At 42.9% G+C, this 21891-nt stretch overlaps 1 protein-coding gene across 2 annotated transcripts in view; it reads right to left on the bottom strand.

The window, feature by feature from the left end:
* stol (voltage-dependent calcium channel subunit stolid) overlaps positions 1 to 19819 on the bottom strand; it is an 83826-nt gene extending 64007 nt beyond the window's left edge. The window contains exon 1 of one of the 2 annotated variants that reach the window (XM_019051384.2): positions 19442 to 19819. In XM_019051384.2, the coding sequence (XP_018906929.2) occupies positions 19442 to 19527 (86 nt within the window). In that variant the 5' untranslated portion in view covers positions 19528 to 19819. The remainder of the gene's footprint in view (positions 1 to 19441) is intronic. The other variant, XM_019051385.2, reaches the window with a different exon arrangement.
* Positions 19820 to 21891: the final 2072 nt, after the last annotated feature.

Here is a 21891-nt window from a genome sequence, read left to right as displayed (position 1 = left end):
CAAAGACGCGTATCTCCAATGCGTTGGCGTATGCGTATTCGTATGCGTAAGCGTATACGTATCTAAGTCTTTCCTATTCGAAAAATACTGCCAAAAGTGTTGAGAGAAGACCCAACAAACTTCGTGGCTTGAAGTTTTCACAGAATATTCTTTAAAAAAAGAAGACAAATCACTGAAATTTTCAAAAAATGACGTTCAGCAGTTTTCCGTGCTGAAAATGAAGTATGGCAGGAAGTCTGCGACGCCGCAAACCGAGATACGCATCTCTGCAGTTTCATCGATTTGGATTTATATTAGGCCCATTCGGCGGGCTGATTATTGAAATTGATGGACAAACTGATAGGCAAAGAAGACATAGGGAGTATGGAGCGATCCTATTGGTTGAAATAGGTGTTTCTTGTAGACCAAAGGAGAAAATGATGGACTAACCGTGGGGTCTCTTGTGGGTTGCCGTTAGTTAGTCCACTACCTACCTCCTCTGTCCATTGCAAGGACCCGCTTCTACCAATAGGATCCCTCCATGTCCCTCTTGTCCTCTTTGCCTATAGCTTTGTCTATCATTTTCAATTATCGCCCCCCTGGTTCTGATTCTTGGGTGGCAAAAGCGATTCACTAACCGCGGATTCCCCTACTGTAAGAGGGACTCGTACAATTTCAGCTAACCCTCTAGAATGTTTTAAATTCCTACTTTCCATTTCAGAGGGAGCCACCGAATATTTCGCAGTAAGTGTTAGCTTTTGAATAAGACGCAGAGGATTTAGAGTAACCGTTCCGTGATCTTTTAATTTCGCTTCGGACGCGACGCCCAGGGCGCAATGCCCCCGCACCAGAACATTCGCGAGGCGAGCGGTCCGAACTGCGAATAATAAAATCCACACGATGTTCAAGTTTCGAAATTAGGGGTGCAGTTAGTGTCGTTCGGATTGCTCTCGAGAGTAACCAGTGCCGAGCGGAGAGAAAAGAAGAGAAAACGGGGGGGGGGGGGGGGGGAGCTCAAAGTTGGAGGTAGTCTCTCATTAGGCAAATGAGAGCTGCAAAAGGAGAGCCGAGGAGAGGACGCAAGGTCTATTTGCATGGAAATGAAGGGAAAGCAGGGCACTTAACGATATGAAGAATTGGAGGGGCGCGGAGGGCGAGAGAAAGAAAGATTGAAAGCGGAGGTAAGGTGGCGGAGACGAAGAGTGAGGCAGTGGCAAAGAAAGAAATACCAAAGGGAGAGCGATGGGGGGGGGCGCAGGAGAGGAACATCTACTGTTTGCTTTTATGCTCATAACTAAATGTCTTTGAGCTCAAAGTCTGCTCGTGCTGGCGCCTGTACTGCCGTGCTGAGGAAAAACACCGTATGAGCCTCCAGACGTTGCCAAGTTTCCTCCGATAAAAACCGAATTCACTGGGAAAATTGTGAATATTATTTTGCAGAATTTCCAGACAATTTTGTAGGCAATTTAACCTAAAATATCTGAAAATTGCAAGGAAAAATATGCATAAATTTTGTCGATAATATATACTTTGTCGAGGGAAATTTGGCAACTCTCGAATGTTGATACGGTGTTTTTCCTTAGCACGGCGGTGTAGAGAGGAGACACCGGGGACCCGACCCCAGGAGCCCTTTCGGGGTTCAAGTCGCGAAACTTTGATTGCACTCAACTCGAGCGGCGCGAGCCCGGGCAGACAGTGCAGGGATTTGAGCGCCCCGATCCCCCTTTAATCTCTCCTCCTTTTCAGACGCCAGATAATAGAGGAAAAATTGACGTGTTATTTTACAATAAAATCCCCCTAATTATTATTTGCCCTTTTCCCGCTTGAGTTTCCCGCCGTCCGCTCCTGCCGGGAAATTCCTCGAGCTTCCGCGTTTTTTCGATGAGTCCGGATATCGGTGGTAAATGGCGGGCGTTTCGTTTCGAGCGTTGTCCAAGTTGCAATCGAATGCATTATTCCAGCGATGATCTCTTCTTTGGTTGAGCAATTCACCGTTTTCCTCGCGAAAGAACGTAACTTCATTTCAATGTTGCCAAATTTCCCGTCGTTAATTGCATATTAACGAGGAGAATCTTGGGCATTTTCAACTGATAATTTTACTGATTTTTCTCCACATTTCATGCAAAAATCAGAAAACTTTTGGATGAAAATCGGACACGTACATTTTGGTCAAATAAGTAAATTGTTTGAGTCAATCTGGCAACCTTGGAATGGAGTTACGTTCCTTCGTCCGAGAGACTACGAATTTTTTGACTTTTGTTAGTACTATCGAGTGATTCCCACTGATTCCTGCCTACACGTTTCGGTAAAAACGACTAATAGACGGCTCTGAGAGTGCGCAGTAGTCGCGTGGTTAACTTCTAAATTGTTAGACATCAGGAAGTTTTTCCTTTTCGAAAACTACTGCCCAAATTGTTAGTAATAATTGGAATATCACATCCTTGAGGAATGACTGGGAATAATTTGGAGAATAACTTGGAAAATTACCGTATATACTCTTGGATATAGTATGTATACATGAGTAACTCTAATGCCTGAGAAAACTCTCCTGATATCCACAGACCTTCCGGATGCCCTGATAATTTTCCGCAGAACTCTTAGGCATTTACCCTGGAACTTTCCTCTAGAATTTTTAGGATTTTCCTGAAAATTTTCCTCGGAAATCTTGGGAATTTTCCGAGGGACTTTCCTCCGAGCTATCGAAAATCGACCCGAGGAATTCCTTCGGCATGTTCTCGAGAACTTTGCCATTTCAGACACTCAACTCCATAGAGGAACTTGGATCCCTAGGGGGACGATCGAAACAAAAACAGGGACAAGGGTGAAAGGTGACGGGTATGAGGAGGGGAGGGGTCGGAGGGGAAGGTGGAAATTACTTCCGAGGCGCGGAGGAAGACAATGGCGATATGCATCGGCCTTGAAGCGTGCATCCGTATTCCGTGGCAACGTGGTGCAGAAAATCGGGGAGCTCGAAGGTGAGGTAGGTCACCACCGCGGGGGCGCGGGTAGAGGTAGGGGCGTGGGGGGGGGGGGGGTCTGATAACTCAGAAAAGTTTGAGGAGCTCGGGGAAAATGAGCAAACGCGCCTCTCGGATACTTTGCCCTATTTTTCAAGCTCAATCTGGGTCCACGTATTTTAACAAGATCAAGAAGCTGAGAGTCTCAGGTCCGATCAGAGATGGCCGTTCGCTCAACTTTTATCTCATCTCGCAGTTGCCGTCTTGTCCCTCGCAACAACTGGACTGCATTTTGCAAGGATGAACTAGTATTTCTGGCTCATCCATGGAATAGAAGCACATATCGTCACCTTTCGGCCAGAGTAGCACAAGCGCCATGCGACTTTTAAAAATATCCGTAGTTATTTTATCTCTTCATTGAGAAATGTTGGTTTAATCTGTTTGAAAATTTCACTGAGTTTTATCGGCAGCACAGAGAAAATTCAGAGAAATTTTCGGACAGCTTCACTGGAAAAAAAACACATTGGATCTAGAGTCCAGACTCTTAAAAACATCAGTAGTTATTGAACCTCTGTTCACCACTATCATGCGTAAAAGCACCTTCCTTCACTCCTAACTCTCTCTTTTTCCGTTCATTTAAGAAATTTCCTGAATACATTCTCGGTCTAAATTTTTTTTCTCCTCTTATTTTGCTATCTGTCAGAGGGGCGCGTTTTCGGCGCGCCAAGGGGTCGTATCTGCCAATGGCAGATCGGCCTTATGGCCAGTCCGAGCCTGCTCACTAACAATAAGTATGAATTCAGAGCTAAAGAATTTGCATGTTATCAGTGATTATTTTTTTTAACATGAGCAGATAAAATAAGTATTTTTTTTTTTTTTTTTTTTTTTTTTTTTGTGAATGAATGAATGATTTTAAGCAATGAAAGTAAGTTATAAACCACTCATTACAAAATAAGAGTGCGAGATTCTCAAACGCGCCGTTACATGGATCGCCTTCAATTAGTGATGTATGCATCCCGCGCATCCGGAACGTTAAAATATTTGTATCACGAAGCTTAGCTCACAAACCGAACAATAGATGCTTTTCTGCTTTAAAGTTCCTAGTGCTGGGATCAGAAGTCATCGCATTATAACCCCAACTTTAAAATTTTTCACATGCTTGCGCTTTTTCCGGGAATTGTTATAAATCCCTGCTCAACCAGAGCGATCTCTCTTCGTGGAAAACCTTGCAACTTTACTACCGCTCGCGGACTGTGGCACAAGTATTCTCGGAATATTCGCGAGTTTTATCATGAGCTTTCCGGTAGCTATTTATTTTCGCGCGGAAATGCGTAACTTACTCTCGGAGTTTTAAAATGCTCTCATTTTATGTTTAATAATGTCTGGATACACGAGCAAATTCCGAATCAATTCTGATCGCAGTAAACCAGTTGATGACTGATGGTCACCATACAACAGTTCTCTTTGATCAAAATTGGACGGGCCGTCAAATTTTGATCAAAATGGAGTGCCACCATTCATCATTTCCTGCCGCACGAAACATTTTTGCCAAGTTTTCATTTTGAAATTAAGCGAAGTAATGATTTTAAGACTGATGACTCCCGACACTTTGATGGTAATTGTTTCGGGAATTTGATCGCGTATCGAGACCTATACTGCCGTGCTACGGTAGAACGCCGGATGAGCATTCGAGAGTTGCCAAAATTCCTTCGATAAAACGTTAATTTTTGAGAAAAGTTATTCATATTTCCTTAATGTTTTGTGCAATGGGTGAAGTATTCCTACAATTTTGTAAGCGCTATGCGTTTCACGTCGAACGCTGCTGACCGAACCATGTTTGACGCAATGCGCGAAGTATTCATGCAGTCTTGCAGGCGCCATGCGTTTCACGCCGGCGCGCGACGACTACTGATCTCACTGTGTTTGACGCAATGCGTGAGGTATTCATGCAGTCTTGTAGGGGCTACTGTGTGTTTCATGCCGACCGCCGCGCTGCGCCGCGCCGAGGGCTTCTCCTTTTCATCCCAAGTCCTTGTCATCATTGCTCTCAGCGTCTTGCCGTTCCAGGCAAAATTACGTGTTCGGTTCCTCTCTTAACTCGACTAATCAAAGGTGCTGTCTCTTGCATCACCGAATGACGACAAAATTAGAAATTACATTTGTCACCTTTTCTCGTTTGTAATTTTTTTTTCTGAATCCAACTTTTTATTTTTTATTTTTTGATACCTACATTTCAAATAATTGCAAAATTTGCCGTCCCCTAAATTATGTCGTCATGGGCCGCGGACCATGTGGCCACCTCCTAAATCTGGTACTGCGCTCTTTTTCAAAAGGTTGTTTTAATCTTGAAATAATATTGTACCAATATCCGAATGTCCAACAAATACGATTGCGTGCTTAATATTATTGCAAAGTTGAGAAAAAAAGTTGTTGGCAGCATTATTGAAATTTATAGACAAAGCAATGGACACAGGACAGGACACATAGAGCAATGGAGCCTGAAGCGATCCAGTCGGTTACAACGGGAGGTTCTCATAGACAAGGGGAAAAAATGAACCAGCTGTAGGGTCTCTTGTGGAACACCGTTAGTATGTCTATTACTTACCCTTTTGTCCATAACAACCACCCACTTCCACCAATAGGATTGCCCCATTTTCCCTCTGTAATTCATGCACATCGCTAGGTCTATCAATTTCAACAAACAGCGGGCTGATTATTGAAATTGATAGACAAAGCTATAGACAAAGAAGACCCAAGAGACATTGAGGGATCCTATCGGTGGAAGCGGTTGGTTGCAATGGACAAAGAAGGATGATAATAGACTGAGTAACGGCAACCCACGAGGGACCCGATACTTAGCGCATCATTTTCTCCCTTTAGTCTATAGGGACCACCCATTTCAACCAAAAGGCTAGCTCCATACACCCCATGTCTTCTTTGTCTATCGCTTTGTCTATCAATTTCAATAATTGCACTGAAAAAAAAAAAAAAAACACACACATCGGATCTAGAGTCCAGACTCTTGAAAACATTGACAAGAAAAAATACTCATGATTCAATCAGATTTTTGCTTAAATCAAAAGGAAATCCGCTCAAATTAAGAGGCTTGCTTCTTGATCCAAGCAAGAATCCGATTGAATCAAGAGTAATTTTTTCTTGTCGATGTTTTTAAGAGTCTGGATTCTAGATCCAATGTGTTTTTTTCCCCAATAAGATGCGTGTCTGAGCTCCCCTCGATTTAGCGTCGCAACATGGCAATGTCTAATGCATCGAAGCGACGCCTAAATGCACTTCGGGGGAAAATATGCCACCATTCGTTGCACCGAGCGGGCGGAACTCCACGACGTGCGCCAACTTCCAACTACCTACCACCTATTTCTACGTCCTCGAGCGCGGGCGGGGGCGCGGCGCGCAGAACTTCTTCTTTTTCTTGAATATTGTTTTTAATGAAAATTGTTTCCCGGATCCGCCGAGGCCGGGTGCATTTCGTTTTATTGCGAATATGTAAAAAAGTTTTTCCTCCGCGCAACTTTTTTTCGCGCCCCTCCGCCCCACCCCCCCCCCCGCGGCGGGGGCCTTCGCCCCCCCCCCCCCCGATTTGGCTATATTTCAAGCACGGGACATAAATCACGCCGAACAATCGCGGTGGTTTGCTTTCGGGCCGAGGTTGCCAGATTTGTCGGAAATGAATGCGGGTTTCGTGTATATCGCATGTGTGATGTGGGCTGATTTTAATCCGGGATCTGGCGACATCGTTGGAAATCGTGTTAGGGTTGGCCCCGTCTTGTGTTTGTTAGCTTGTTAGCCAGTTGTTGGCGTGAATAACCGGTGAACAGCCGTTGTACGATTCGAAATTGTTGCCATATTAAGCTTTCAAGGGGAAAGAGCGAGACGAATTAATCCACCATTAACCGTTTTCTATGTTTGCTCTTTTCACACCTAATTTAAAAATAATATTATAAACTAATTAAATAAACAAGGTGGAGAAATGGTGCTGGGTCCACACCATTTCGCGGGGAAACAAAGCCAAGAAATACCAAAAATTAAAATTAGAGTCAAAAATAAATTTTTAGGACTCTAATGCGCACCAGTATGAGACTGAGAAAACTGTATGATGAAACTAACCAGTATGAAACTAATTAAATAAATAAATAACTATGAGTTATAACTAATTAAAGTAATTTTTATCCGATTTAGGCGAAAAATACAGGTTTACGGTCGAGTGCCGAAAAATCCGCATTTTTCGCCGTAGCAGACCTGTAGATCCAGGTCAGTAGTAGATCCGAAAAGAGACCGAAAATGACCAAATCATGATGCATTCCGTAAAATATAGACCTGCAATTTGCAAAAAATCAATTTTAAGAAGTTCAGCTCAAAAACGGACCTTGGGGGCCGTCTCTGAATTACGCAGCGCACTTTTTCGGCATTTATGATCTGCCTCTCCTCCCTTTTTTGTGACGCACAGTGGATCGAGTCAAGTAGAGAGGTCGGACATGAAATTTTTTATTAAAACTGCGAATTTTGATGTTTGTTTCGTCACATTTTAAATTTCAAGGGGTGTTTTCAGAGGAAAATTTCTCGAAGAAACCAATGGAACTACTTTTAGTGCCTCGAAGTTTTGTATAAACGGAGTTATAAGCGTTTAAAGTTTCCAAATTTTGTCCGACCTCTCTATCAACTTGATCCACCATGTGACGTACGTCTCTATTCTGTAACACGTAAGAACAAAATGGCGTAACGCTTAACGCGTAACGCTCTCCTCGACCCGCCCCCTCCCCCTTAGAGGGTTAGTAATTAAGGGACAGTCCCCTTGTCGATACCCCTCCATTCATGCCAAAATATCAAGCAATGAAAAAGTGAAATACTACCGGAAAATTTGTAATAGAACAATGAAGGCGCATGTTTTTCCAGCCTCACCATCAATGAATTTCATATCGAGGAAGCTTGGTCGCATATGCCGCTCTTTATTACACCGTCCTGGAACACCTTAGCAGGGTTCGGTATTGCAGATAACTCACCCCGCCGGCGCACATTGGACCGAGTCAATCAGAGAGGTTGGACATGTTTTTTTTTCACTAAGACTGCAAATTTCCACGTTTATTTCGTCAATTTTTAAATTTTAAGGGGTGCTCCTTGAAGTAAAGGATGTGTCTCATTAAGGAGGGTATTTTGGCCCTATAACTTTGGTCGAAAATTTAAACAGCTTAGAATAATGTCATGTATGGTCAAATCGACTCTTAATCATCTACCTTGTGAGAACTTGTCCTTATTTGAAATGTTTTTGAAAGGTTTTTGCCTGATTAACCAGCGCAAAGTAGTGAAGTTTTGCAGTTTTCTCGAATAATTGCTCATTTTCGGTCCTAAATTAGATTGTTTAGGTATGAGCGCAAGCGACTACCACTTTCATATTCGAATATGTTAATCTTTAGTACACCCATTACAACATGTTTAAAGGAGAAAGTGGTAGTCGCTTGTGCTCATACCTAAATAATCAAATTTCGGACCGAAAGTGAGCAATTATCAATTATTCGAGAAAACCGCAAAACTTCACTACTTTGCGCTGATAAATCAGGCAAAAAGCTTTCAAAAACACTTCAAATGAGTACAAGTTCTCACAGGGTAGATGATTAAGAGTCGATTTGACCATACATGACATTATTCTAAGTTGTTTCAATTTTCGACCAAAGCTAGGGCCAAAATACCCACCTTAATGAGACACATCCTTTCCACGTTTATTTCGTCAAATTTAAAATTTTGAGGGGTGCTTCTTGAAGTAAATTTTACGAGAAAACCAGTGGGACCATTTCTAAGACCTCGACATCTTTAAATAACGGAGTTAAAGGCTTTTAAAGTTTCCAAATTTTGTCCGACTTCTCCGATTGACTCGTTCCACCGTGCGGCGAAGCGTGCATCCTGAATTCCTGAGACTGTTCTCGGCCCGTTCGGGGGTCATTTGTAATCTAGCGCGAAGGAACCGAACGGCCGAGCCCTCGTCCCTGTCCCCGCGTGGCTATCCTTTCCGCAGTCGTGTCGTAATTAAAAGTAATCCCTGGTCGGGGGGCGACGGGAAATTATGAGGTGGCTTTCCGATTGTAATAACAGGATTCTGGAGTTGCCGCATTTTGCCCTCAGATGAGACCGATGTGGTTTACGTTCAGTGTTCGGAACTCACAGGCGCCAACGCGCCAAATGCGCCTTAAAAAATGAAGGCTCTGCGCTAACGTGGCCCCTAAAAATTTCCCCCTTAAAATCTGGATTCTCACAGGAAGTCACACTAAGAAAGAAAAACATTCCTGTTAGAATTATTGGAAATTGTTTGCCCAAGTCGCACAGATTGCAATAAAGTTCACGTCGTAAAATTATTGCTATTGCATCGAAAGGTTGTGCTTGTTGCCTCTGAACTTCCCATTTAAAGAAGCTCTGGTCTACACTACCTTGCTAAGGAAGAACGCCGTATGAACACTCGAGAGTTGCCAAATTTTCTCCAATAAAATGTTTATTTTTGAGGAAAGTTGAGGGAAAAACAAAAAGTAGGAAATTTGTGTTTTATAAATGAAAATTTGGCAACGCTTAAAGGCTCACACGGCGTTTTTCCTTAGCACAACACTACCTTGAGCTGTTGCATGTGAAAGCGAAGTTAGCGAGGAGTGATATTTGCGCGTATAAGGTCTTGCCGCAGAAGGAAAATCCGTGGAAATCCGCGAATAATCGCGGTACCTGCGAGTTCGTGAAACCCCAAAATCCAGAGAATAGCCGCGACGTTACAAGCAGGTACCGGCAATACCTCGCGAACATTCGCGGAAAATCCGCAAAATCAAGAAAATTAGCTGGAAAAATATGCGGCATAGTCCTGGTTCCCGATCCTCAGAAAGCGTGTTCAATCTAGATCAAACAAATGATTCCGAGAAAATTACACGATTGACAAAGGAAGGGACGAAACCTAGTACCTGCATATCGACGGTGAAACTACCAAACCACGTATCTCGTTTGCGGTGTTTAAAAATTTACGCTCACATTTTATTTTTTTGAAGTTGACCAAATCAATATCATTCCTTGAAATTTTCACAGAATTTTCTCCGCGCAAAGAGGAAAAATCACAGAAATTTTCAAGACTGGACGTTAAGTAGTTTTCCATTTAAAAAATAAATTATGGCAGGAAGTCTGCGACGTCGCAAACCGAGATACGTGGTTTGGTAGTTTCACCGTCGATATACAACAATGCAAGCAACTTTTGTTCAGCAAGGAGAGTCAGGTTTAGCGACTCACTATGCGTCTTTGAATGAAAGCTCTTTGCGTGACATAATAAAACGTCCACGCAACGATTCTCAGAATGCGAGGGTCATTTACATTGCCATACAATGCTGCCGTGCACTTCATTCCCGTTTGTGACACTGTGAAGGCCTAAAATACGAGAACCAATCGGAAATGGATTCGCATTTTCTTTACTCTCAGTATAAAGGGACTCTATTAAGTTGAGGAGAAAGAGGTAGGCCTTATCTCCACGGGACGTTTCATGGGATTTCTCCCAAGTTCGAATCGCAGAAATGAAACTTCTGGGCATTTCCCCCGTTGAACAACACACAAAAATTTCTTCTTCTTCTTTTTAAGTCGTTCCAGGGACTCCACAAGGACTCTTACTTAGCACTGTGATTAGTATTAACTAACTCAATATTTTTCCCAACTGCGCAGGTGGGATTTTTCTCTGGGACAAATCCCATGAATCGTCTGTGGAGACTAGAGTCCCTTTATACTGAGAGTCAAGACAACACCCCTCATGGAGTCACAAACGGGAATAAAGATTACACAAATTGAACGTTTTTCGTAATCTTTGATCGGCCCATTCTTAAATTCCTTTCTCCGTTCCTTCTCTCTTTCCGTTTGTTCTTTGTCGAACCCGAAATTCCTCGGTCCATTTCAGATTATAATCTTTGCAATTGGTGAAAATGTAATCTTTATTCCCGTTTGTGACACTGTGAAGGCCTAAAATCCGGTTAACCAATCAGAAATGGATTCGCATTGTCTTGACTCTCAGTATAAAAGGACTCTAATAGAGACAAGGCCGTATAGATTTTCGCGTTGAATTTGGCATCACTGGCGCAGTCGGGACGCGCAAGGGTTGACCAGTGGCGGTAAAAGCGTCGGGCGTGTTGGTACCCGCTGCTCGGTGACAAGCGTCCGAGTCGGTGGCGCATTACTCTCCAGAGGTCGCTGGGTTCGAGGAGAGCCTTAAAACCAGGGGGCTCATTTGATTAATACGCCGCGGCCGCCCCGCCGGAACCCTCGAACCTCTTTTCCATGTTCGCACGCTGCGCGCCCTTCGATGGTCCCTCCTCAATTTTTCTTCGCCTTCCACTCAGGGTTGCCGGACGGAACTCGAAGGAGAACGAGCCAGAAAGGAAATTACCAGGTCCACACTGCCGTGCTAAGGAAGAACGCCGTATGAACATTCGAGAGTTGCCAAATTTCCCTCATTAAAACCTGTATTTTTGACAACATTCATGCATATTTTTACTTGAAATCTTCAGATATGTTAGATTAAATTGCGTATAATATTGTCTGAAAATTTTGGAAAATAATATTCACAATTTTCCCAGTAAATTCGGTCTTTGTCGGAGGAAACTTGGCAACGTCTGAAGGTTCATGCGGCGTTCTTCCTTAGCACGGCAGCACAGTTGGGTTTTATAATTTTACCGGGTGGAATTTTGAAAAAAAATTATAAGGGTCGCATCCAACGTCGATCCTCTGGCATGAGAGCGTATCTCGATTTCCTCATGAGCCCTAGGAAGCATTGATTTGAATGTAAAATAGGGCTCACGAGAAAACTGATATATACGCCCTCATGTCAGAGGAGCGACGCACAGTGGATCGAGTCAATCAGATGGTCGGACACGAAATTTTTAACTAAATCTGCAATTTCGATGTTTATTTGATCACATTTTAAATTTTAAAAACTGTCTCTAGAGGAAAATTTTACGAGGAAACTAATGGAACCACTTTTGGAACCTCAAAGTTTTATATAAACGGAGTTATAAGCGTTTAAAGTTTCCAAATTTGGTCCGACCTCTCCTATTGACTCATCTACTGTGGGACGAGTTGTTCCTCAGACAGCTCCTTTCCCTAGGAGACCCCATTGTATGAGTTACATTGTGAGTAAGGGAGGCTCAAGGAGATACATACATTCCAGTCGCTTTTCAGCGCGCTCGGGCGCTCTGCGACACCTAATCGCCATCCTTGCCTATCGATCCAGAGGTCATCTGGTAGATGGCATCTTGTGATTTCATCTTGAATGCCACCAATCCACGATTTTGCTGGGCGTCCCCTACGCCTTCTCCCAGGAGGAACCCAATCTAGCACCTTCTTAGGCAACCTATCATCCGCCATTCGTTGAACATGACCATACCAGACAAGCTGTTTGGTCATAATTTCATGCACGATGTTCTGCTCGGCGTTCATGATCTCACGGACTCTTTCGTTCCTTACGTGATCTCTCCTCGAGATTCCGGCTGATCTTCGCCAGAAATCCATCTCAGTTGCCTTAAGAATCTTTTTGGTACGCTCTTTCATGGGCCACACTTCACTGCCGTAGGTCAGAATGCTTTTGATTATGGTGTTATAAATCATTCTCTTTTTTTCTTTAGAGATACTTTGATCCCAAAGAATCCTATTTAACATAGCAATAGCTTTCCTTCCCTGCAGGTTTCGATCTTTTATGGCTTGGTCCATCTTTCCATCCTGGGATACTCGAACTCCTAAATATTTGTAATGCTCGCAGCTTTTAATACACTGTCCATCTTCCAGCTCTATGTCTTGCTGATCCCCTCCAATCGTCAACTTTTCCGTTTTCTTGACACTGACCTCTAGGCCCCACCTTCGATATTCTAGCACTAATTTCCGAGTCATATATTCAGCGTCATCCGCATCCTGCGCGATCACCACCTGGTCATCAGCAAAACATAGAGTATACAATGTGTCCGTATCATTTAGGGGAACGCCCATGCCAGAGCACTTCTTTTTCCACTCTTTTAAAACATGTTCTAGAAAGATCTTAAATAATGTAGGTGACAGACAACATCCTTGTTTTAAACCTTTAGAAACATAAAAACCACCAGATAACCTCCCTTGACATTTAATTCTAGTAGAACTTCCACAGTAATATTTCTTAATCGCATTCACAAGTCCATCACTAAAATTCGATTTTTTCAGGGCTTCCCAGAGTTTCACTAGTGGAACGCTATCATACGCTTTCTGAAGATCAACGAAAACTAGATGGAGCTCCTGTCCTACGGCCATTTTTTTCTCAACCAGTTGTGTGATACAGAATAAATGGTCGTCAGTTGACCTACCGGCCCTGAATCCTGCTTGCTCCTCCGCTTCATATGGAGCCCACTCTTCTTCGATTTTAGCTTTTAAAATTTTCCCGTAAATTTTACTAACTGTCCCTACGACAGATAGCCCCCTGTAGTTTTCGCAGTCATCCTTCTTTCCTTTTTTGTGCTTAGCTGAAATCCAGGATTCTTTCCACTCCTTCGGTACTTCAAAGCTTCGGAAGGCTCAAAGAGATACTTAACATATATACAGCACTATAAAAAGGACGATTTTTGCAAACCTCGCATAAAATTCAAAAGTATACCTTTTACAATGGTTCCATGAGAATGATTACAATGATTTACGACAAAAAATCGATGGTCGACCTTAAATTTGATACCAAACATCGATATTACACGGCACAGGCAAGGTTTGTCTTGTCCTACCTCGCCGACAAAGCCAGGATTAGTTTCAACAATCAGGCTGCTGGATGCAACTATTGCTGCTCCATGGATGTCTGTGTTACATATACAAATAATTGAAGGCGAACCAGTCCTTCACTTGCGTCAAGAGATGCACAGCGTGCCATATAACCACATTCATCGGTGTGTTTTTTGAAACGTGATAACTACAGTTATACTCAATCGACATTACAACGTGACATTTAGACGGATAACATTATTTTTAATCTGAGGTTGTAGAAAACTTAAGATTCTTAGTATTGAGACTTTTTAAGGAATTTTCATCTAAACTCTACTCTTCCGGAAAATTTTGGTAAAGAAATACACACATACAAATACACATACGCATGAACAGGTCATCTCTAGCATTTTGAATTTAAAAATGGATCCGGAAACTTTCCTGATAGGTAGTTCTAGGCATTTAACTTCCCCAGGAAATTTGGACCACTGAGCAGTGAGCACACGGAAAAGCCCCATTCTCGAACTGTGGTTGTGTAGAGAAAAAAAAAACTATTTGAGGGGCTCGGAGGACAAGGCGCATAAGTGCAGTTTTTGAAAAAATTGAGTTATTATTGACTTCACGTAAAAATAGTCTTAATGCATATTCTGAGAAAAATTCGCTTCCAAATTCCAATTTTTCAGCATCAATAGGCAGTTTGAACTTTCTTTCCGCCATGAGGTTCCATGTAATTTCGAAACTTTAAACACGTATTTCTCGAAATAGCAAACACTGCACTTATGCGCCTTGTCCTCCAAGGCCCCTCCTGTAATTTCCACGTTGTAGACGAATGTTAACGATGATAAGAATCTAACTCGGTGTGAAAATTTCGCACAGACTTTCGGACTTATTTCCAGCGGAGCCATGAACTCGGCGGCGAGGACTCCGATGCGTTCGGAGATGAGCAGATAGACGCTCTTGGTTCCTCGAGTCGGGACGGATGTTTAATTGTTCGTTTGAGACGCGACAAAGGAGAGGAAAAAGAGAGTGACGCAGGAAAAACTTGAGGACTCGCAAACGGAAACCTGTAATGGGGAAACTTGGGCGACAAAAGACTGCATACTTGGGCACCGACAAAACCCTGCTCTTTCCTCAACTTTGAGGGTGGCGAACTCTGCCGGGTCTCAAGAGGCAAACATCTCCTCTATTCTCTCATTGCAAACATCCTACAGCGGAACCCACGTTGCATTATGTGGTGAAAATACATTGTGTTTTTTGCAATGCTCGTCTGGAGCGTTCGCTTTGACGACCCCGGTGCTTTGACCTCGCCGAATTCGAGCGCCGCGCTTAGAGTCCCTTTATACCCAGAGTTAAGACAACTCACTTTTGGTTGGGCTGAAAGTGGCCTAAAAAAAAATCCAATTCTGATTGGTTCTCGCTCATGGAGGCCGAAACGAGTGCACCAAGATGGCGGTACCTCGAATGTGAACAAGAATAATGAAAATATTACCTAATTGTGGTTTATCAAGAGTAAATTGTTATTTCCATCGGTCTAAAATGAAAATAGTTTTAGAAATTATTCACAAACCAATCTAATTTTCGTTTTAATTGATCAATTTGTTGATGTTGTTGTTTTTGTGTGACAGACATCGCAGGATTCCTGATCCTTATCCCTCAATATCGTTTGTTTGGGTGCACTCGTTTCGGCCTCCATGGCCAGCCAAGGCCGGCTGCCAGTCAGCTGATAATCGAGTTGTCTTAATTCTGGGTATAAAGGGACTCTAGCCGCGCTGTACTGCCGTGCTAAGGAAAAACGCCGTATGAGCCTTTAGAAGTTGCCAGATTTACTTCAATAAAAACAGGATTTACTGGGAAAATTTTGAATATTTCTCTGCAAATTTTTCAGACAATTTTTTTCGCAATTTGATCTACGATATCTGAAAATTTCAAGGGAAAATATAAATAATTATTCTCAGAGATACATGTTTCATCCGGGGAATTTTGGCGACTCTCGAATGTTCATACGGCATCCGGCTTATGCCACTTGCACTTAAAAATCAGAGTGAGGCGCCTGCAAAAACTGACGCATCCGTAATGTTTGTTGCATCCTTGTTTCCTGCAAAAATACCTGCTGCGTTATCAAGAATCTTCCTGGTTCCTCACAAAATATAGATGACGTCTATGAGTTTGGAATACTCAGACGGATCCCTAAGACTCCGGGTGAGGTATGAACACTGCTGGTTCTTCATCTTAAGTGTGCTCTTCTTGCTAGAATCGAATGAAAATGATCAAAACGGATACAAGCAACTATTACTGCTCCAAAGACGTACAGATTGCCTACCAAATTTTTGAAGGCGAACTGGTCAGGGTTGATATAAAACACTATGAGTAGAGTAACTTCATGTGCTCTTCCTGATAGAGCCAAATGGACATGTTCAAACTGGTGCTGTCACCACTGTGGTTGTGGTCACGCTGTAATCCACGAGATTTGACCAAAAAACGTCTTGAAATCGCTTAAAAAGTTTGTCCTGAGTAGATATCGAAGATCGAAGGACAAAAAATTTTGCGATATTCATTCGGGACTTATTTTTGGAATTATTTAAAAAAGTTCATCGGTTAAATCTTGTGTGCGAATACCTACTCGACATTCGAGGATCTTACAAAAAGAGACAAAACAAAAATAACATACAGAAATCACCGAATGATTGAGCGACAATCAAATCTTTCTCTAAATTGCTACAGAACCACTTTAATTCTCCCAATAATTCACTGTGTCAGTCCTGGAATACTTTTCTTTTGACTGCAGCAGGGATTTTTGCGAGCCAGTTTACCTCATAGATAGTGCGGAAAAACAACAGATTTACAACAACTCAGTGCAACAACGACAACAGCCAATCAGTGCTGAAAACGGTCCAATAGATTGACACATCTCCGTTAGCACGCCTTACATTTACAGACTTCGTAACCTTCGTATGCAAATTAAGGAGAGGTAGTGGGAGTGAGACCGATTTCCCAGGAAAATGACATTCCCTTTTTTCCCTATTACCTTCGTTGGAAGGGCGGTGACCTTTCTCGTATGCTTGTTGAGGGTTGCCTAGCCACCAATTTGAAGAGAGAAAATAAGCTGCCCTTTCTCTTGCTCACGCTATGCTCATAAGATTTTTAAGCGATTTTGTTGCGTGGCGACAGTCATTCTAGAAAATCTTATTGACATTCTTTGAATTAATTCAAATTAAATCGAATCTCTCTTTCAAAAAGTTATGAAAGTGATAACAATAAAATAATGTGTAGTTTACGAAAGGAAAGGTTTTTATGCAATGCATGGGCCTTTATAGTTTCCATCGACGCGCTGTATACGTATTAATAGCACCCTCTAATTTACGCATCCTTGAGTCTTGCGCTTTGAGGTCTATGACCGTCACATCCAACGAGTGCTCCCGCCAAAAACTTTCGATAGATTTTCAATGAAAGGATAAATTGGTGCCCTTAGGAGCGAACAGTCTCCGGCGTTTCGACTGCTTTTCCTATTGAGAAATAAAATGCACCCTCCATTGGACCGAGTTCATTAGAAAGGAACCAACCCACATTTTCGAAAAAATTGAGTTAAGAATTGCTTTGAGTATCGCTAGCCGTGTATTTTTTCCTGCCAAAAACTGAAAGTCTAGGAACAAAATATGTTTTGCGAGAAGAGGGGTTAAAGTTTATTTTTTACATTGAGCCTTATGCAGGAATAAAACTTCAAACCTCTTTTTCTCAGTTTCAACGAAAGTGGGTTGGTTCCTTGCTGATGAAGTCGGTCCTATTATCAATTTTTTCGGAATATAAACTACACTTAGATCTCTTTTCCTACAAGTCGATAACTCTACGCTCTTACTTTAAAATAACCGAGGTATGTTTCTCTGACGTGGGAAATATTTTGTGAAATTATATTGAGCAGTCAAGTCCGTTAGTATTTCTGAGAAAATGAGTTAGAAGCAATTTTTTTTTTTTTTTTTTTTTTTTTTTTTTTTATATATAGTTAAGATACGACGATATCTTAGAGTTTCCGAAACGCATTTCCTTCCACTGCACGCCTACCTACTGACTACCAGAAAAAAGGACCAGTAACCTTAGAATGCGCTCGCGTCATGTAGTTTTCTGAGTTTTACTGATGAATTTAGGAGTCATGAGAAAATCCAAGAGAATATTTTTTCCTGAGGAAATGGACTCTGAAAGAGCAAATTGATATGAATGTTGCATCATTCCAATTTGAAGGCGAATTTTGGGAGTCTTCTCTTCAGTAAAGCAGTTGACATGAAACATACAAAACTCAAATTCCACGATGAGTCTAATATTAGCTTACATTTACTCAGCACCTATTCTGGGAACATATTAGTTCACGGAACCAGAAATTCTAGTTGAATTTCGCAACCAGAGAACCATAATTATTTACAGTTAATTTAACCAAAATCACAGACCAGATTGGTCAAATGGGAATTCTAGGCGAGGAAAAGCCAGTTTTTTCTCTTAGTTTATAGAGTGTTTGATAATTAGATTGGCTTCAATGTAAAACTAGACCGATGTCATACTGGCAGGAGACTGACTCGATTCATGAAGCAGTCCAGAGTCAGATGTTTATCTCTTTCAAGAAAGAGTCTGCTATCGGAATATCTGCTGTACAAAGCGGTCATTATCGAGAACAGTTCTAGGATCAGTGTAACTCACTTTAACTGGGGTTTTTTATGGAGTCTTCCTGGTCAAGAAAACTAATCTTTTCTCAGTAGAACGTGCTAGCTAGTTACACTGGCATCATTTCAGCACAGAAGGATATTGTATAAAACTGACGTCAAACGATTCGTCTCATGAAGTAATCTAATGTCAAACCGATCTCTTTTAGAAAAGATCCTGATTTTGGGCTGATCTGCTGTACAGTACATGGCAGATTGGTGTTTTATGATCAGTCTGATACCGACTGGCCTGTTTCGTAAAGAATCTTACGCCAGATTAACTCACTCAGATTGATCTGTTTCATGAAACAGACTGATTTCAGATTGGCATGTTTCATGAAAAAGTATGACACCATAGCAGTCTGTCCTAGGAGATTGTCTGATATCGGACTGGCCCACGTCATAAAACAGAGTTTATTACACTTCCATCAGGGTGAAGCGTTGGACTAATCAATTCCACAAGAGAGACTGATGTCGAACTGGTACGTTCGTTTGAGGCAGTCTGATCATAGACTAGCTCAAATAGCTTTCCTGATTTCATCAAACAGTTTGACGTCAGTCCGATTCTCTTTCATGAGGGTTTTGAGTCAGTTTAATCTGCTTCATAAAAAAGTCTGACATCGGACCGGTTAGTTTGAATGAAACAGTCTGATGACAGATTGGTCTGTTCCAAGAGACCGTCTGATATCAAATTGACCCGTTTCATGAATCAGTCTGGCGTCATCTCCCTCACGTTTACGATGGCTAAGCGTGAGGGTGATCTGTTCCATCAAGGACGTCAGACTCCTCTTGAAACGAACCGGTCCTGCTTCACAGCGTTGTCTGACGTCAGACTCCGTCTTGAAACGAACCGGTCCTGCTTCGCAACGTTGTCTGACGTCAATCCACTAGGGTTATGCGGCCGTACCGCGGCCCACTCTAGAGGTCCAGTTACACGATCAAATTGAGCCATCAAATTGGGCCTCTCATTGGTCGCATCCTCACCTCAGGTCTTTTTCCACCAATCAGAGCTTCAATTTGATGGCTCAATTTGATCGTGTAACTGGACCAGAAGCTTGCGCCAAAATGGAAAACCAAAAAAATGCGACTACTCACTCGTGGTGCGGAATATCCTCATCCTGCTGCAGAGTGATCTCCGTGCAGGCGGCGAGAAGACACAAAAACAAGCACTTGCACAACATGATCAGTGCGTCATGTTCGGTCGCGGGTCACGGGGGGTCAACACGGCGGTGACCAGCACACAGAAACGGAAACGTCACAGACGCGACACATCACACTGCACGAGGGCTTCCACGGTCCGCGTCGGCGACGAATTCACTCTCCAGGGCGTGTCCGGACACATGGGGACATCAGGCATGGTCCATGTCCGCAGAGCTGTCGGGTTCGGTGTGTGCGGGAAACCCGAAAGCGTCGGGCAGGTGACTCGGGAGTTACGGTGCGACCGCCAAGCGAACCCGGGACGCAGCGGAGTAGCCGACGCGCGCGCGCGCACTCCCCGCTTCCCTTTTATTATATTGATTTGTCTCTCTTCAAAATACCCCCTGCGCTCCGGGCTCGCCCCCTCGCCCCCCTCCGCGACCCCGCCTCCCTCCCCCCCTCCGGCCGACATTAATCTCCCGTACTCGCGCCTTAAGCCACTTATTTTCTTTACTATAACAAAAACATAACGACGGCATAACCGGGGGAACACGTAGCGCCGATCCCGACGTTGAAGATGGGTCGCCTCCGCGTGTCGCCGAATCGGGGTTGGATGGTCGAGTGGTGAAAGGTGGCGAAAACTGAAGGATCGGTAAAATGGTAAAACCTCAAGGGTGAGAATCTCCCGTTGAAAAATAGGGAGAATGACGTCATCCACAGCTTCCTTTTATTTGGCGCCCTCTTTGGCATAGCGTTACACTGGAAAAAAAAAACCACATTGGATCTGAAGTTCAGACGCTTAAAAATATCGACAAGAAAAAATACTCTTGATTCAATCAGATTTAAGTTTAAATCAAGAATCAAGCCTCTTGATTTGAGCGGATTTCCTTTTACTTTAAGCTTAAATCTGATTGAATCATGAGTCCTTTGATCAGAGTCCTTTTTCTTGTCAATTTTTTCAAGAATCTGGACTCTAGATCCAATGTGTTTTTTTTACCAGTGTACGAGTTCATAACAACGTTTTTTTTTTTTTTTTTTTTTTTTTTTTTTTTTTTTAAATGGAATCTTTTTTCTGGGACGAGATTTTGCAAATTTTCATTAGTTTTTTTTCTTTTTTTGAACAACTGATTCCCAGAAATTTAAAATATTGGTGCTCTATGATTTTTATACGAGCTACAAAATAGATTGGTATCCCCCCGAATTTGAAATCCAAAATTAATTCATGCCATAAAGGGTTAGTTAGTGCACGTCAAAGAATACAGTGTATTCTTTTGATTTCTACCGGGCTTTTATTTCACTTCCATCATTTGCTTCCGGTCTTAAATCTGGTCAAACATTCATTTTTTTCTTCAATTTGTTTGTGCTCGAGTTATGCTTGCTTTTGGAAGAATCTTTCAGCTATGTCATTATACGTAAACCTCATGAGAATTCTTCGCCTTCGTCAACTATTACAACTTTCATTGTACAAATTGCATACCCGCATAAATGAAGGGACTTTCAAATCGCTTGTGCGATTCCCGACATTCCAGTAATATTGAACCTCAGAGTGGATTTAGTTCGGTTCATTTCATTAATAAAATGGCACAAAGAAGTGACGAAAAATCTAGTGTTAATCAGATTCATGGCTCAACAAACTATTTTATTTTCCAGCGTACCTATTGAATTCGAAATGATTTCCTAAAAAATGGTTCTGTTGTTCAGCTTTTATTATCATTTTTTATCCTTGAGGGGTACGCCCCTTGACTGCTTCGCTGTCCAACCCCCGAAACACTTTGCGCCTCAGGCGTTATGCGTTACGCATTACTCTAACGATTATATATTAGCAGACAAAAACAACGCTTAAAAAATCATTGTGATAACGATAGACATAAATTGAGGTGCGTGTAGCCAGTGTCACCGTCGATCGAGAGGAGGTTGGGGGAGGGGGTCCAGGCCCCCTGGACCCCCCCCCCCCCCAGACTCGTTGATTTTACCTTCTTTACTTTTGGAGGGCAGGCATAAAATATTATCAGGGGCGTACACAAAATAATGTGAATTTACCGTCAAGGACCCCCCCCCCCCCCCATTAGAGAATTCCTAGCTACTCCACTGCCGTCGATAATCTGAATGCGAGCTCTCAGCGCCCAAGATCCCATCGGCCCTGCCGCTCGGCATGTCCACGTCTGCTCCGGGAAAAAGGGCGGGCGACGGTTGCGGGAGGGGCGCCCGTGGGGGGGCGGCGGGGAGGAGGTGCGGCTCGCCGAAATTGCAGCTTTCCGTCTGCGCCCAGCGCGGTTGGCGTAATCGTCAGACTTTACGGGCGCCCCTCCCGCGTCCGCGCCCCTTCGCCGGCGTACACGAAAAATGGATTAGGCGATTAGGCGCTCCGCCGCTCCGACGCTTAATTCATAAGCGGCTGCGAAAACTTC

This window comes from Bemisia tabaci, chromosome 6 (assembly GCF_918797505.1).
Source record: "Bemisia tabaci chromosome 6, PGI_BMITA_v3".
NCBI lineage: Eukaryota > Metazoa > Arthropoda > Insecta > Hemiptera > Aleyrodidae > Bemisia > Bemisia tabaci.
Note: the sequence above shows the minus strand (reverse complement) of the source record. Positions and strands in the feature narration are given on the sequence as shown.